Source organism: Dreissena polymorpha, chromosome 9, assembly GCF_020536995.1.
Source record: "Dreissena polymorpha isolate Duluth1 chromosome 9, UMN_Dpol_1.0, whole genome shotgun sequence".
In the NCBI taxonomy this organism is placed as follows: Eukaryota; Metazoa; Mollusca; class Bivalvia; order Myida; family Dreissenidae; genus Dreissena; species Dreissena polymorpha.
The window spans coordinates 98630826-98649076 of record NC_068363.1 but is presented as its reverse complement, the minus strand read 5'-3'; the positions used below and the strand labels follow the sequence as shown (position 1 = coordinate 98649076).

Here is an 18251-nt window from a genome sequence, read left to right as displayed (position 1 = left end):
TGTTGAAATGTCAAATGTTTATGTAATGTTTACTTTGATTGTTTTCTCTCCCTGCAATACTTGCACCATCTGGTAATAAAACAACAGTCATTTAAACTTTGGAACATATACTATACATGTTTGTATATAACAACTTTTAATTGATCAAGATATCAGTACGTCTCTTGAAGGTGCTTCCAAAAATACTTTAATCTCCCTGAAAAGAACAAAATACAAATGAAATAAACTGTTAAACTTTAAAAAAAATAGCATGCGTGATATATCAGATAGCTCAATAGGATTTAAATACAAATACGTGATTTTCCAGAAAAAAAATGTTATTCATCCTAGTGTCTATTTGTTTCAAAATGCTGTATGATTTCTTTATGCTTATTTAATAACCATCGTTACTGTCAAAAATAACTACACATTCCTGCTAAAAAACACACAACTAACACTTTTTTTAGTTTTGTTGCAACAATATTTACATGACATCTTGCACAAACAATCCGTACGATTTTGTGTATTAAACAAGTGCATTAGTTGGCAATAACAATTCACTGAAAATTCAACATTTTGTAACAACCAATTTTATAAAAACAAGAAAAAGTTTGCCCAACGGAACTATTTTCCTGTCCGTGAGTGGGTGGCTTTGTGTTAGGAGATCCCCGACCGTGTTTTGACCGCTCTGCCACACCGTTCGCAAACAAATGGCATTCTAAAAGTAAACAAAATATGAATATAAGTTATCGACAATCATGATAATTTCGAGTAACATGAACGTAGGATTATCATATTTAAGGCGCGCAAAACACTACCAACAATGTTTATAGACCAACTTTTGTTATTCAGACAGAATTTAAATATTATTGACGTTAATGTCAATCTTTCGATTCCCTGGTTTAGTTTGTATATCACACATAGCATTAAAAAAAATTGTCCCACACATATCATCATTACATTTTCATACACACACTCCGAATCAGATGTTTTTGCGCAAACATACAATGTATGTAGCTTCTCTATGAACAATTACAATGTCCGCCCTATTTTTTAAACCCTCGACAACATTGTAATCAACGTTTTTGTTGATCGAATAAAAAATATACCACATATAGCATTTCACTTCGTGTGTTTTCAAGTGCGCGGTTGCTCTTTTTGGGAAAAATTACTTAATTAGTTTAGCGCAAACTTACCAAAGTTGTGTCTTTTGACAATGACCGGGCACTAGTCTTTGTTTTTTGAAAATGGTTTTGAAATAATGAAGAAATTATCAAAAACGTTACCTGAAGCGACGTTTTGTTTACATCCGATTGTCCCACACATAGCCGAAAAAGTCACGTGGTTCAGGCACCTTGTGTTATGTATAGAAAATAGTTGTGACTACTGTATTTTATTTTGTATTGTTTATTATGTTGTTTACTCCAAGAAGAATACTGGATGAGTTTAAAGACTTCTCCTGGCTTCAAAAGGTGCTCCCAGCCCACATCTTTCATCCTTACCAAGCTGAGATGAGGCAAAAATCTGAAGTTTTACAGCTACCAATCATTCTTAAGGATGAGGCCAAGCATGAGGATTGTATAGATATATTGGGCCAGTATCAACAGGCCCTTGGTGATGTTTACATGAAGGCATTTGGTATGTATATGTTATGTTGCATGTAAATATGTTTGCTTTCTGTTATGAATTTGGAATTTTTGTTCTTCATTCATATCTGCCCATTCTAATCAATACACTAATACTGAATAATTCCTGGTGTTTACCAAATGTGCTTGTGCAAAATTTACTTTTGTTGTCAATAGAGTCTAAATAATATAATACACAAAGATAATAATTTCCAAATACTGGAAAGTAAACAGGACTATTATAAGACCTTTCTAGACGTCAAGTACCATTGGAGTCTATAAAGATTAGAATGGGTTTGTGTATGTAGACCATGCATTGCTAGTCATTTATCGGTAGCCAATATGTAAGTCTGTCAATCTATTTATTTGTTTAATACTTTCCAGAAGACATAGCACATTAAGCAGTTAATACAGTGAAGTATTGTCAAATAAAAATCTCTTTGAAGTACAGTTGAAAGTGACCTAGGCTAGAATCTTCCAACTTCTTGATCATCAAGAAAATGAATATTGAATAAAAAGCTGCTGTTCATTTTTGCCATTCCAATTTTCCCTGTCCTATGCAAATGTAAGATGCTGATAATGAAACAAACCTATTTTTTTCAAATAATTTTTAAGCATTACTGAACATGCAAAATATATTCATGAATATTAATTTATTTAGATTATCTTTGACTTTCGTATTTTCTATTTATTCAATATATAGTTTGTTCTCAGCATGAATGTTGCTATTTGTTATTATTTTCTTGTTGTTATTACTATAATGCAAGTAGTTGTGTTTTTAAGGTATGATGTAACCTTCTTTTTTTAAGTCATCTGCAGTTTATAGTGAATTGAAAGGCAATTTATTTTAAATGCATAAATTTAATGCAACTGATGCATAGAGCATTCCCATAAATCAAAGTTATGTACAATGATAAATCTTACCACATCAGATACAACTGTGCACATAAATCTTACAGTTTGATGTTATTGTTCAAGTTTCTTATTGTTTCTGTTTGACCTTCCAATCACTGCAGGTTTTGCAGACAGTTAGGATACAGGTATTATACCCAGTTTGATAGATTCTTATTTACTGCCAACGTCAGTATACTAGTAAATGACAGAAAATTAATGTATTCAGCACATTATTATATATTTTTTAATATTCATTTGTGTGCGTTAATCAGGTTTACATCAGTAAGTAGCAGTTGAAATGCTACAAACTAAATTTCAATTAACATTTTAATGATAAATACACAATTATTTGCATGTAAACAAAAATTAACTTCAGGGTCAAGCATCACAAACTTTCCTTAAACAGGCTCCACTGACCTTCTTCGGTCCTATAAAGTCCCTGTTGGTGGTGATCAATTAACTCGTATGCGTCTAGAGGAAGCGAAACACATTCGTTCCTTAGCTACCTCACCAGAAAAGGGGTTTGAAGATACCCACCCTTTCATAATAGAGCTATGGCACATCAAGCAGGACTGTTTGGAGGTACTTATCAACCTTGTTGCTGTCAAATTATTTAGCTTACCTGAGTACACAGTGCTCATGGTGAGCTGTTTTGACCAAGTTTTGTAGGTCATTGATCACCATGCGTCTACATTTTCATGTCAACGTTAGCGCCTAAACTGCTAGCCAAACAGTGCTTTAACTTCGAAGGAATGTTGAGTGAGTCAACTGCCTTAAATTAAGATCTTTCAAAGTTGTTTTAAGAGTTGCATATCATGCTAAGGCATACTTAAGTGAAAACTGACACATATTCTAAAAAAAACACTGTTGATTTTGTAGCCTGTTGCAAAACTTGTGTTGGGTGAGTGATATAGAGCTATCATGGCCATTTGTTTATGTTATATTATAAATTAATAAACCTGTCTGAAACAGTTGGTGTGCATGTTTGAAAATACAAGGAGAACACATTTCATAAGGGCAGTAAACTCTTTAAATATTGCCAAAGTTGTTCACCCTTTTTTTCTTAATTTTATTGTTTGGTTGTTTATATTCACAAGTCCAGAATAAAAAAAAAATCATCAAATTTATGGCTTTTACTAATGTCTATGATATCCAACACTTACACAAGTGGGCCATACTCTTTGTTGAGGACAGTTTTTTTTTAAACTGCTAGTTTATACCAGAAAATGCTTTCTTCAGCAAAGGTTCAAAGCATTTTAATGGGGTTTTTTTATATGTGGAATACTTTCATACACTTTTTGAATAGTAATACAAGTATAAAATATATTACATTGTCATGTTTTTTTTAAGAAATGCTTTAAAGAGCTGTTCAGTTCCAAAACTCTGAGATAACTGGAACCCTATACCATCACAGGGGCAAGTTGCAAAGGAGCGATGTAAATGGAAAGGTTAAGGGCGCCTTTAAAGCGCATCACAATTTCCTGTCGCTGGCAGGTAAACAGATGGTGAAGGAGCAGCTGATGGAGTTCTTTGGCATGGAGAACCCTGATTCCAGTTGCACCCGAAATGTTATTCAGCTGGTGAAGTCAAAATCCGAAACCTATGAATCACTGTTAAATTCATTGCGACAGTTCCTTGACCACTTTGCCTATCTAGACTATGTACATGAGACTGATGATGTGGTGTCCAATGTCACAGATGATACTGTGTATAATTACTGTTGCAATCTCTGTCACTGGTATATGCACCTGATGATGTTTGAGGACATTGTTAAAGAAGGAGATGTGGCCAGAATAATTCCTTGCCTAATGGTCTGTGCACAGTTTTTCTTCTCAAACTTCAGACTATAAAAACATTTTCAGGAGTGTCCGGTCTTTGTATTGAAGTGTGAGTACTGCATGAGCCCTATGCAAACAATTAGGACATTGGAAGGTGCATTTGTTAACCTGAGAGGTGGAGCTGCAGGAAATATTGAAAGTGATCTTGTACAACAAAACTCTGTAAGAAACCAAAAGGATTTAATCAGGGCTTTGGGTGCAAAAAGCAATTCAAAGAAGTTGCAAAGCCGCAGACACTGTGTCCGACATTTTCGATAAAATAGAGATTTCCACATCAGTAAGGAAAGTTTCTAGTGGGCATCAAACGCTAGCCAGAATAAAGGATAATGAATTGATTGCCAATTCGTTGAGGGACTTGCGACCGTTTTCTAAAACAATCGGACGAGTGTGTAAAGGCATGCCAGATGTCCTGTGTTTACCATTCAGGAAAATAAACTCTGTTGATCTTAAGTTCGGCATCAAGCAAGTAGTAGACAGGCTGTTTTATAGACATACTATCAATTTTGACCATGAATCGTCTGGGGATGACTGCTAGGGTGTGTTACATGGAGTGACGTAATAAGTGTGCCCTACAATTTTAAACCTCAGTCCTGTATATTAGTTGATTTGAAACTAAGAGTTTTGAAATTGTTTGTTATGGACATCTTATTAACCACAATGCAAGCAAAAAATGCTTAAAAATTGAAAAAAAAAACCCACATCATTTTGATAACATTTATATGACATATATTCTGTATTGGGATAGCTGGTTGTTGTGCTCAAGTTTTAACAGTACTTTATGCAACCTTCAGTGTGCATTCCATTTGAATTAAGATAGTCTAAATATAGACATAAAACAAAGTGTTTGTTTATAAACGACAGTTTTCAGAAGAAATACTTTTTACGTCAAATGTGCGGAGTATTTTGTTGATTGGGACTACATGTATAATTCTAACTGAACTACATTAATGTTTGCCTAGCAAAAACAAATATGCATAACAAAATACCATATCAATAACATGTAATTTAATATCATGGTACATTCACAACTACTCATTGCAAGAACACATGTTTATGTAGAACACAAATATGTACTGTCCGTACACTGAAGACTTACAGTTTATGTACATTTACCAACAGGTTAGTCATGTGATTTTTTTAATTCAGTATTATTTGTTTTATGGCAGCTCTGGATTATTTTCCAGTGCAAAACAAGACATAAAATATGTTGTCTACTGAATGTTATAACATATGTAACTGGCATTTTGTAAATTTTTCAGGAGTACATATTTTCCAAAATACATAAAAAGCACTTATTTTTTTTTTTTTTTTGGCAGTCAAAATATCTCAGCGTTAAAATTATTGTAAATGCTTCTTTCTTAATAATTAATTGTTTGCCAGATTTACATCTCAATTTGGATGTTTTGTTTTTAAAATAACTTTATAATACAGAAATTGGAATACGGAGAAATGTTCTTATTTTAATTAAACAGTTTTTTGCTTCTCCTAAAAATGTTTCAAAATGTCAGTGACACTTTTTTACATTCAGAAGACGACATGGGTTTGATGGTATCAATTTGGAAAATATGGTAAAATCATTTTTACCAAAGAGGTTGTCCTAATATTTAAATAGTTGATGTATGTGATTGTCACCTACATATGCACAAAAATGGAAAAAAAAGTAAAAATGTATTATACACATCAGTTTCATGCAATTCAGTAGACGATGTGGCATGCTTTTCAAGTTTGACATACTTCAATACAATTTAGATTTCTGTCAGATGTTCATTTTAAAATGTGTTAATGTAGAATTCACAATTTTGAGATCGGTAGATTGTTTCTCCACTGTGATATATAAACAGACATAATTGAAAATAAAAACACTGATTTTTGCATTAATAGAATGGGGTGTACTGTTTTTCAGAATAAAATAAAAGTGGATTGCAATAACAATACTGATAAATATATACAGAAATAAACATTTTTAGAGTCAAGTTGTCAATGGTTTGATTTGTCTTGTGTGTGAATTTGATGGTTTAAAAATGGATTTAAAAAATATAGCACACATTTTATTTATTAACTCTGAAATGACCTGTCAAATTGCAAACCAACCACCAACCTGTTGTGTCGGGCACATACAAAATGAAATTGTTATTACAATTCAAACATTGTTATCAAATGCTCCAGCTTTGTCCAATTTTGAAAGGTCTTCATTCAGGCAAAATGAACAACAATTTTCATTTGCAATTCCTGGTAATTTTGAAAATCCAAATGGTTTTAACAACAATTCCCTGAGGCATGTTTCCTCATTATTGCAATACTGCACTATGCCTTCTTGAATTCCATGGATATTTTTGGCAATGTCTCTTTCGTTGTAATTAAGAATTGCAGAACTGTTTTGTCCCCTTCGACCTGGAGGTACTGGGACAAGTTACGAGGTGATCTTGCATGAATTATCCTCTTCACACTTGGGGGATCAAACCCCATGCCAGCAACTGATGATGTTAAAATCAGTCTTATTCGGGGATTTTTTATTTGTAGCTCCTCACCTGTTGTTTTAAGAACAACTTTGTCTTGTCTGGAAAACAAAACTGCATAGCAAGACGTTGTTATATCACCATCTCCAATCAAATGCTTAAGATATGCTGCTGCCTGGCTTATATAGTACAAAGGCATGAACAGGAGTGTAACAGGATAATTGTAGGGGTCTTTCTTAAGGTCATCACATTCTGTTTTGAAAATTGATTCATAAATTGCATTAGTGTCACCAGATTTCGACTTGTGAAGTTTTTTCAGAAATATATTCGTACGGTCAGGGCTTTCTGGGGTGTCATGGGGTTGTTGAGACCCAATATGTTTGGCAGCTCCTTCATCAGACTGGTTGGTAATGTCCCACTTAATGCCATAAATGGGACATCATTAAACACCACAGGAAGAGTCTTCAGTTTTTGAAAGGCCTGAATTCCTCTCCCCTAATAATGAAAGAAGATTTTAACAACAAAAGTCGCAATATTATACCTATATTAGAGTTATCTTTTACATGTTTAGAACCATCAATATCAGTATTTATTGAAATAGAAAATAAATTATTTCTATTGCATAGAAAAGCCACAGCTAGTCTTTAATCTAGGCGACCAGGTCACAGGCACATGACAGAAAAAATTGGAAATAATTTCTGATGTTGTAGCTGAGCAAGATAAACATCGCTATTATCAACACTTGTGCCAGTACATGTAGCATTCATTTTATTCCATCATTATTTTTGGAACTTTTTATAACAAACACTTTAGAATAACAGTCTAGGGTGCTTTGAAGATTATAAAGAGAAAATATGATGAACATAATTTTATATACATGAATTAAGTGAACATAAGGTAAAGTCTAAAACAAACCTAAATGCATCAGTGAAGTTTCCATTTTTAATGGCAATCTAGAATTTGTAGTAGTCTACTTCTTCTGTGATCATTAACTTGTAAAAGCACTCACAGCTCAAGCACAAAACATTGATCATGAAGTTGACTGAATCCATATTAAATGGTGTACATATATAAGTAAACATGTATACTTACATCACAACGGTTAATTTTAGCTATTGAAATTGTCTTTGTGCAAAAATAATGAAAGGGAAAAAAATACCAATAAGAATCATTCTTGGAAGAAATGATCAATACATTAATGATCAAAATATACTTATGTAAAACAAATGCCCTGCAAAAGAATTTTATCCTCCAAATAACACATGTGTAAATTATGGCCTTTGCTGGGAGTTGAACCCAGATTTCTTCCCAGGGGAAGTGTTCTTACATTGAACTACAAAGGCTTATAAATTGTATATGAAATTTAGAGGATATATGTTTTGACTGTTCTATGGGGCAGTGCTTTCCACAGGATTTTTGTCAGGCGCCCCGGTGCTGATAGGGGTGGTTGGGGAGGGGTGTCCCCTCCCGACGTTGATTTTTTTAAATTTAACGTGTCAATTAACGTTCTGTGGTGCGTTTTAACTCAAAGAAAAACAGCGTCGAAAGACGTCATTTGGTGCGCTATGACGCTTCAAAATATCCCCCTGTCATTTAAAAATATTTATACTTTTTTATATTGTTTAATTGTTTTAAAACTTTCCCGTACTGACAGTAAAATCCTGACTCGAACAATTCTCCAATACATCCGTTTCAACCCGACTCTATTACTGCATACTTACTACTATTCAAGTTTCTATTTATTATCCGATAATCCCGTTTATTCCTTTTTTATAAATCACTTTCTGGTAAATATTTACGATAAAAGCTCTCAATAATTTCTTTTGAACAAACCTTGCCATTTTTCTAAAATATCAAATTAATTTAAAGTGACTATTTATAGATTTGATGAAATATATCCTCTGAACATGCGTCCATCTTCTGACGTGTTGCGTGCTTGTTAAAACAATACACGCGACGTTGTACATGCTGCATAATTTTCGCGTTCTTTTTTATTGAGAAAAAGATTCGACACGAAATAAATTTGCACTACTAATTTAAAGCAAGAATATTTTAACGTTGCGGTAACACTTTACATTCGGAAGTGTGTTTCGGATTTAAAACGCGTTAACGTCGACTTACGGGAAAGGGTTTCGGATTACAAATTTAATTATTCCCATTTGAGATTTTAATAAATATTAACAGTTGCGTTATGAATTTAACGATAATTTGTTTAAACACCTAAGTCGAATAAATGTTTTGACGGAATTATGCATGAAATTCACGAGGATTACGGCCGGCTGCCATCATCAGTCTTCTAAGTATTGATTATCGGAAGAAAAATATACTAGTGTGCGTAATTAATTCAACGAAAAATTGTTAACGCATTACGTGTCGAATAAATGCCAGAAAAACGTTATAAATGGACATGATGAAATATACATGTACTGGAATTAAATTGTTATCGCATAATTGTAACCGGGAGTTATTTGCACAACTTACTCGCTAAAAGTAATTATTACTTTCAGTTAATTTCTTGCATTAATTACAATAGTCATAGGTAACAATTAATTATAGTAAAAAGGTTTGATGATGATGCCCGAAACCGTCTTTAATGTACTTTTTTATTACGTAAATGGTACAAATTCTTGCTAATCTAGCTGCGATAAACTTTAACATCGTGCCCGACGTCAATCAAAAATAATGGTCGATAGTTAACCCCGCCCTCATAAGCATTTGCGTAACCGATTGGGCGATGAACATCACAGTTTGACGACTGGAAAGTTACCTGATACATCCTTGTCTGCATTTAATTGACTGTGTAATGTGGCTAGAATAATCTTTACGCGCGTCATGCTATTCTCTTATCAGTGGATTATCCATTACCCCATGTGGTGTTTATGGCGATTACTTGTGAAAGTAGGTACCGAGTGCTCTTTTAAAACAGGGAATATTGATACACTGATAGAGAAACCTTTGATTTTTTTTTTACAAACTCCACTTTCTTTCACTGAAACTTTATATACATGTGTACAAGAATTTGGGATATTTCTTTTAAATTTGAATTTCGCACACTGCTTGTACTATCTATGTCATTATTATTTTAAACGTTTTGTAACCTCGCTTAATCATAATTTCAAGTGCTTGTTAAAATAATGTATATATGTATATTAATGTTATTATCATAGTGCATGTATTAAAATCTGTCCACATAGGCAATTGACCTTCTAAAAATACTGTTAATAAAATCTTGAATCTTACTTAGTTACCTACCATTCTTTTACAATGTGACATCCATCTATCACTACCCCTTTTACATGATCAATGAATTGTCTTTTGCTCAGCAAGTCTTTTCCACTGACTGTGTTAAGAATTGCTTCAGGATGAGCAAACACAATTGCGAATTCCCCTTCTGCAATATTCTGGATCATATCTTTCTCCATTAGCTGTAAATAAATATACCAATAGTTGCTAACTTACAGGTTATATGATGTGAATAATAAGTCTTCTTTCACTCTTGGTCAAGTCCGAGTGGAAGTAAGATGGTACTACTTTTACTGGTATAATTATCGATTATTATATATATATATTATATTTCTTGAATAATAATAATATGGTATATATACTGACTATAAATACAATTACAATGGCATTATATCAGTACAGCAAAGCATATACTTGTTATATAGATATCTATCATTTATTCTAAAATATCATTTATTCTAGCAGTATTAAAAATAAATTTGAAATACGTCATACAATGAATTAAGGCAGTAAATGTTACATGTACTTATTAACAATTATTGCTGGATCTACTAAAAAGTGTTAAATTCCCCCACTTAAAATTAATGTAATATGAATGTTATGATCATTTAAAAAAACACTTATCATATCGGTTAAAACAACGCTGGTCCATTATATCAACTAATGATATCTTGATTTTACTTATAACTGTTGATACCGTGTGTGATTTTGAAAGTACTATAAATGGGTCAGATTTATTAGTACCAAAAGATTAGTAGTTTTTTTCAAAAGGTTACTTTTCCGGGATACATACATTCCATACATAAAGAGATGTTTAAATGCCACAAACAAAAAGTTATATATATATATATTATTTTGTTGAAAATATGGGTTTTAAATAGTCACAAAAGGGCATACAAAGTCTCCTGGTAAGAAGTCTTCATACTATTTCTAATAATCATAATGCACGGTATCTATAGGTGTAATACTTAAAGCTTAACACTTAATACTACTTCTCAATCACATTCATGGTAAGAAAGCCTACAGGCCTTTACATCATACTTTTTCAGAGTTTCAATCTGGTCATTTTGAATGATTGTTAATGGAGAGATGACTAATATCGTCGCTTGCGGTTCATCTTTTTTCACAATTGACAACAACATTGGAATTATCTGATACACCAAACTCTTTGCATAACCTACAGGAAGGTTAGTAATAATGTCTCTCCCTGCTAAAAAAATGTTCCAAACATTTAATCTGTTTCGCTTTAGGCTGAAAAGATGGAAAAACATTTATAAAAGCTTTCGTTATTTCAGAGGTGAACGCCATGTTTACCAATTCAAAAAGATGTCCCGTCGTTATTTTTACATTTATTTTTATATAAAGATTAAATAAAATATATAACATACACTAATGGTACTAAATGCTGTCTCGTTGAATTATTATTGTGGTGTTATAATTTTACTGGTAGAATTTCTTTTCAATTTATTGACTAAAACATGCCTTTATGCATTTGTTAAACGTTATTGCAACCAGTATCGGTTCGCATGATAATCCCGAATGTAAACAATAATAATCAACTGTTCAATAATCGTCGATGGTCAACGCCATTCGAATGAAAGAGGAAGATCATTATGTTAAGGCATGTTTTAAAACTCGGCACGCCACGTGATATATACACAAAGTCACAGTGGAAGTGTTGCGAAAGTCTATTGCTTTTGCAATATTTGAGTTTAAATGAAAGCAAGTGTGTTTCGAATATGTTACCAACAATGATAACACTTGCTGATTCACAATAATAAATTACAACCCTCCTCGGAATATCTCCATTTAAGACCTTCGCAGATTGCCCCTGTTAAATGCTTTTAACATCGGCTTGGAGGTTAAATAACGAAGAGGTTTGATTAATTTGTTTTTTCAAATCATAGCCGTCTTTAACTTATTCATATCCAACTTTTCGGGAAAAATATTATACCAACGTTCTTATTGGGTGAAGCCGAAGAATCTAGGTACATTACAGTCTGGATTGCAGTACAACTCATATTGTCAATTAAGACACTCTCATATCGCAAACTTGCATACACAAGACCGTAGCTACAGGAACGCTGTTAACACCAGTTTTGTAGATGTTACTAACTTCACATATTAAGCTCGGCGCAAAGTTAAGCTATTTGACGTTTTTTTTTCGCCTGGAGGGTCTCAAACTACATAATCGCTATTGTTGTCCATAAGGTTTGGCGAATACCACCCACACAATCTATTGAAGGGATCCACTACTGGAAAAGGATGGTGATAACTCGGATACCACTGGTACCAGACACAATGCAACGTTCTATGCTCAGTTGGTATACGTTAAAATTGACATTGATATTTTTGAAGCGCTGTTTGATGTTAATAATATATGACCTCTAAAAAGATATGTTAAGAAAGCAATTTTTTTAATTTATCGACAGAAGAGCGTAGTTGGCAGGCCACAACCATGAGTCCTCAGTTGCGTACCAGGGGTCCTCAGATGTGTATCAGGGGTCCTCAGTTGTGTATCAGGGGTCCTCAGTTGCGTACCAGGGGTCCTCAGTTGTGTTTCAGGGTCCTCAGTTGTGTATCAGGGGTCCTCAGTTGTGTATCAGGAATCCTCAGTTGTGTATCAGGGGTCCTCAGTTGCGTACCAGGGGTCCTCAGTTGTGTATCAGGGGTCCTCAGTTGTGTATCAGTGGTCCTCAGCTGCGTACTAGGGGTCCTCATTTGTGTATCAGGGGTCCTAAGTTGCGTACTAGGGGTCCTCAGTTGCGTACCAGGGGTCCTCAGTTGCGTACCAGGGGTCCTCAGTTGCGTATCAGGGGTCCTCAGTTGCGTACCAGGGGTCCTCAGTTGCGTACCAGGGGTCCTCAGTTGCGTACCAGGGGTACTCAGTTGCGTACCAGGGGTCCTCAGTTGCGTACCAGGGGTCCTCAGTTGTGTATCAAGGGTCTTCAGTGCCTACCAGGGGTCCTCAGTTGCGTACCAGGGGTCCTCAGTTGTGTATCAAGGGTCCTCAGTTGCCTACCAGGGGTCCTCAGTTGCGTACCAGAGGTCCTCAGTTGCGTACCAGGGGTCCTCAGTTGTGTATCAGGGGTCCTCAGTTGCGTACCAGGGGTCCTCAGTTGCGTACCAGGGGTCCTCAGTTGCGTACCAAGGGTCCTCTGTTGCGTACCAGGGGTCCTCAGATGCGTACCAGGGGTCCTCAGTTGTGTATCAGGGGTCCTCAGTTGCGTACCAGGGGTCTTCAGTTGCGTATCAGGGGTCCTCAGTTGTGTATCAGGGGTCCTCATCTGCGTATCAGGGGTCCTCAGTTGCGTACCAGGGGTCCTCATTTGCGCATCGTAATCATTGTAGACGACGCTTAAGTTATGAGGACATGCAGCACGAAGGACGAAAAGAGGCTTATGTTCTTTGAACAATTTAATATTGCGACTAAGGAGGGATGTTTGATATGTATTTCTAGTTCTAGTAAAGTGGTCCCTATCATCCTGCTATCCAGCAAATATACATTTGAGCTCTCAAATTGTATTTCGCATAGACACTTTTATTTTAAAATTATCCCTGAAGTACGTCTTAAGCAATAATTTGCTAACGCATCTTTGTGAATGATTGCACAGCCTTGAAGACGCGAGTGCACGACTCATCAAATTAATGACGTTGTGTGAGAAGACTTTACAAGACTAATGAGATACATCCAATCTTAAAAAAGGGAAAATGCTTCAACGAAACCTACAATCAAGCATCGGTGCAGCAAGTGTGTACCCCACTCACAGTCTAAGCCTTTGAAACATATCAGTATTGGCAAATAGATAACGGAGAGCTGAAATAAGATGACAGAGAGATTGCACACGAAACGGTTCGCATGTATTATTATGATTTTATCATAACACAAATAATTTGTCTTTTTTTCTATAAACGAGCATGTTTGCTGATAAATAAAGATTGAGATTTTAATTGATAATTATTAAATTCAAAAAACGATAAAGTGGAGGTTTACTTTAAATTACAACGTGCTTATAATTACTATCTATTGCCGAGTTTATGAAAAATAAATTGTTCGTTACAACAATGCTGTTGAAAGTTAATAATGACAAAAATCTGATAGAACATGCTAAAATTACAGAGCGTATTACATATTTCTGTTTCGTATTAGGATCTAATTGTTTATGCATAGTTTATCAGTGCATGTGTTTTGTGCAGACATATACGCATATAAATACATTTACTATATATTTTAAGTTGCACATATTATTCGTGAGGATGTTCCGCTTCGTACCGAATGTCAGTTTTAATTCTTTATTAAGGCTTTTTAATTGTGAAACTTCTTTCACGATGCCAATTATACTAATTGGATCAATGAACGTTCTTCCTTATTCATGCTTGTTAAACCAGTTTAGTTCTCCTACGACACATTCACATTAAAATGTCTAGACAATTATAAGCACTATATATTAATTTCTTTCGGATTAATGCACAACCTTTAATTGACAGATTCAAGTGATGCAGTCATAAAGTTATTGATCATAACCATAATTAATTGCCTCTGCGGTAATCTCATCTCTGAAGTTTTAATAATACATCTTGTTTATTCTATAATATTTGACCAATGTTGTATTAAATTGCAGTTAGGCTTATGATACAATTATAATGACCGTTACATAAGAATTGTTTTTATTTATTTGCACATAAAATGATGAATTTGTGTGAAAACATCTATTGTTAATTATACCAAGAATAATGTTTATTATGTATGTGTGTTTGAATGTTGTTGAATAACATGAAGTACCATTTTCAGCGTTACATTCACGATTTCAGCTTCTCAGATGTGACTGCACGTATCTTTTAATTATTTGAAGTTTTGACCCCATTTTGTTTCTTTGATGTTAGTGTGTATTTTGTCATGTGTTTTTGTCATGTGCGGCGTAAATATTTACAATTGGTCACTTGCTTAAAATAAAATACTTTGTATTTATAACAAGAATGATCTCCTGCTGATTCAAATAAGGGTTCATATTTAACATGTTTTAATCTTCTAATTAGAGGTTTGTGCTACAAATTAATATAGTCAAAACGACTTGGTAACGTAACACATGTAAGGTTTTAAAGGTAACTGCCATCTAAAGAAAACTACTTTCTAAACAGCTAACAATGATATTTCTCTTAGCAATGCATACGCAAAACTGAATGCGCGATGTTGCCTGCTTCTTTTTATGATTTTTTGTTTGCAGGCAAATTACATTAGACTCAATATATGTATCATAATAATGAATCAATTGTCATTTAAATATACCACGATGGCTAGAACCTTAAACACTTTATAATGTTAATTCGTATCTGTATGTGAATACGGATATGACAACTGTACATTTATTATAATGCTCTCATGATGATTTGCGAAGATGTCACTGTTGCTTAATCCTGGTATTATATCCATACTCAAACAATTCTTTAATACGATTGAATTATCGGCAACTTGAAGATGTATGTATGAAGATGTATGCATGCAATACAAATATTAGAACGTACGATTGGCATTATAATGTAGGGTAATGAATTGCTTTACGCTATGGTAGCATTTAAAAAAAAGTGCACATTTGGTTGTACATGTAACATAAAACTCAACTGGAAACCCATTTTAGAGTATAATCCTGAACATTCAAGATGAAGAAATAGGTAAAGCACTTCTAGTAAGAAAATATATGTTTATGAGTGTTTGTTTATTAATTCAATTAACTTAAGATCGTTTATCCTTTTATTAAATACAACAGGTATTCACATTAAGAGAGATATTTCTTACGAACAAAGAATCATGCATAATAAATTTTGAAACATATTTGAAGCCAGTTTAGCAGTTTTGCAATTAATCCTCGAAATATCGAGGAGCCGTTGTATTGGTTTATTGCAAAGTTGTTATATTAATGTTATGCAAACAATGCCTGATTGTGAGCAAAGATATAAACAATCATTTTTATTATTTTGGCATTGGATAATATCTGATAAAGTTACCTTATCAATTGAATGATGTTGTTTCAATTTCTTTTGTAATTAACCGGATTGATATTATGTGTTCCAAAACAGTATTCTTAACTCCAAATTTTAGAGGCTAGAAGTATAGAGCTAATAGACCTTCAGCTGAGAATAGACCCTGTTGCAACACAAGGAGTATATTTATGATTATGATATTACTAGACTTCAGCCTCGTTTGGATTATAATGCAATAAGAGGTCTTGTATATTTTTTCGTATATTTTATGATTTCAAAATTCATTGAAAATATTTAGACTATATCAGACAATGTGTTTTTCCTAATAACCGTTTATTAGACGATCGGGCTCACACAACAAAACATTTGTTCGTGAAAAAAGTCCAACGTTGAAAAATATCCAATATTCAACATTAAATGATTATACAAAGTAAATTCATGTTTGGTCAAGCTTTATCAAATATGAAATTCCTACCAATTCCAACTATGTTATTGTTGACGACGGAATATTTTTTATGAAGTGTCTCCTTCTTTAAAAGTACGTCATCATTTCTTATGAAAAATAAACAAATAAATTCATACTGTTGGTGGGCATATGTTTATTACATTATACATCAAAGAGATTTAACCCTATTGAATTTGGGGAGTATGGGGAAGGGGGAGCATCGATCGGGGCGTAGATGAATATGTACTTAAGATTGCTTAAGTAATTTATAAGCTATCCATCTAGTCTTATAATTTAATTGACCCTGTGCAAGTTCATCAACCTGATGCACATAACCATTAGATAGTGGCGGCTTATTTGTAATCACTCCGTTCGATATGTTTGCCTTGTGTCCCAGAACTCGATATTTGTTCTATCGTTACTGCATTGATGTATTTCCATTATACTCGACGTTATGTTCACCTAAATGTGACGGTCGGTTTTATCTCAAGCAACATCTGGCGCTTTCGAGGTCAGGGGCTGACTTTTAGGTTATAGTTCGAATTAATGCCGTTTGTCTCAAAAAGTGCCTTATCAGCTTCATGCTTTGACCGTTAATTGCAATAATGATTATAAAATAATTGGATACGCATTTGCACTTATATATGACAGTGTTTCTTGCGCAAATAATATGTCCAACTTTATTATAATGTTTAACTGAACTGTTTTAGTTTGAGAGGTTTAAATGGATTTGGATGTTGGTCGTCATTGTATTTCAAGTAAAATAAAATCATACGGGTTCTGTGTAAGGAATTTTGAAAACAATAACTTCGCTTCTTGCATTGAATTTAATCATTTTATTTAGCGTTTAAAGTATTTGGCACTCATGTTACTTTCATACTTTTGTTTTCACATACTTGCAATTGTGTTTATATTTCCCCCCCCCAACTTTATATTGTTATAATTGAGAGTCCTGTCCGTCCGTCTGTCTGAAATACCCCCCCCCCCCTACTCCCATACCCGCATCAATGAAGGGCGCAGTACATTTTACTGTATAAGCTAGAATCAACCTTATTCCTGCAACCCATTTAAATCTTATTAGCACCTTTTTGCTCATAAATATTCTCCATCCACCCGTTTAAAACATCACACTTTTACCCGTAAATTAATATAAGTGGAACTTTCAAGAGTCCTGTGATATACATGACATACACGATTTTATCGTGATATTGGGTTTAATGTTTTCTATAAAAGTAAACATCGTCTTATAATGTATTTTTTATATATAATGTTTATTATGCACTTCAATGTTAATCATTTGGACTAGAATGACTGGAATGAATTGTTTAATTGGCTAAAATGTGTGCTATCTCATAAAATGCGTAAAGGGAGCAGTTTGCTTGCTTTCAGATGTGTATGATAGTTTTATTGGTTAGTCTGTCTTGATACATATCATTCGGAATGCCTGATACACAGCTTTTTGGATAAGTAAAGTAGCTGCGATGTTCAGGATTCAGGTTTGGTATTACGCATGATGTTTTATGGTAATTCATATACTTTAAATCATATAAGATTAACCATTATTTTTAATCACAGAAGTGATGAGCCATATTTTTAACTATACTAGCTTTCTTTAGCTATAAAGTAAATATTCTGCTTTACGGTTCAAATTTTCTTAAACTAATTTCTGTTTTTATTCTTTACTGTTTCAAAGTTCTTAAAATAAAAAGTATATTTCCCTTTCGTGGTCAAATGCATTTTAACTAAATGCGTTTTTTCGCTCTTCTTATGTCCTTAAGCTAGTAAGAACATC

At 33.8% G+C, this 18251-nt stretch overlaps 1 protein-coding gene across 1 annotated transcript; it reads right to left on the bottom strand.

Annotated features, from left to right (window-relative positions):
• Window positions 1-6640: 6640 nt before the first annotated feature.
• LOC127846303 (uncharacterized) lies at window positions 6641-10214 on the bottom strand. Its single transcript, XM_052377470.1, has 2 exons — window positions 10089-10214; window positions 6641-7210 (listed from the first exon to the last, which is right to left on the bottom strand). The coding sequence occupies exons 1-2, from the start codon at window positions 10212-10214 to the stop codon at window positions 6641-6643; spliced, it is 696 nt and encodes a 231-aa protein (XP_052233430.1).
• Window positions 10215-18251: the final 8037 nt, after the last annotated feature.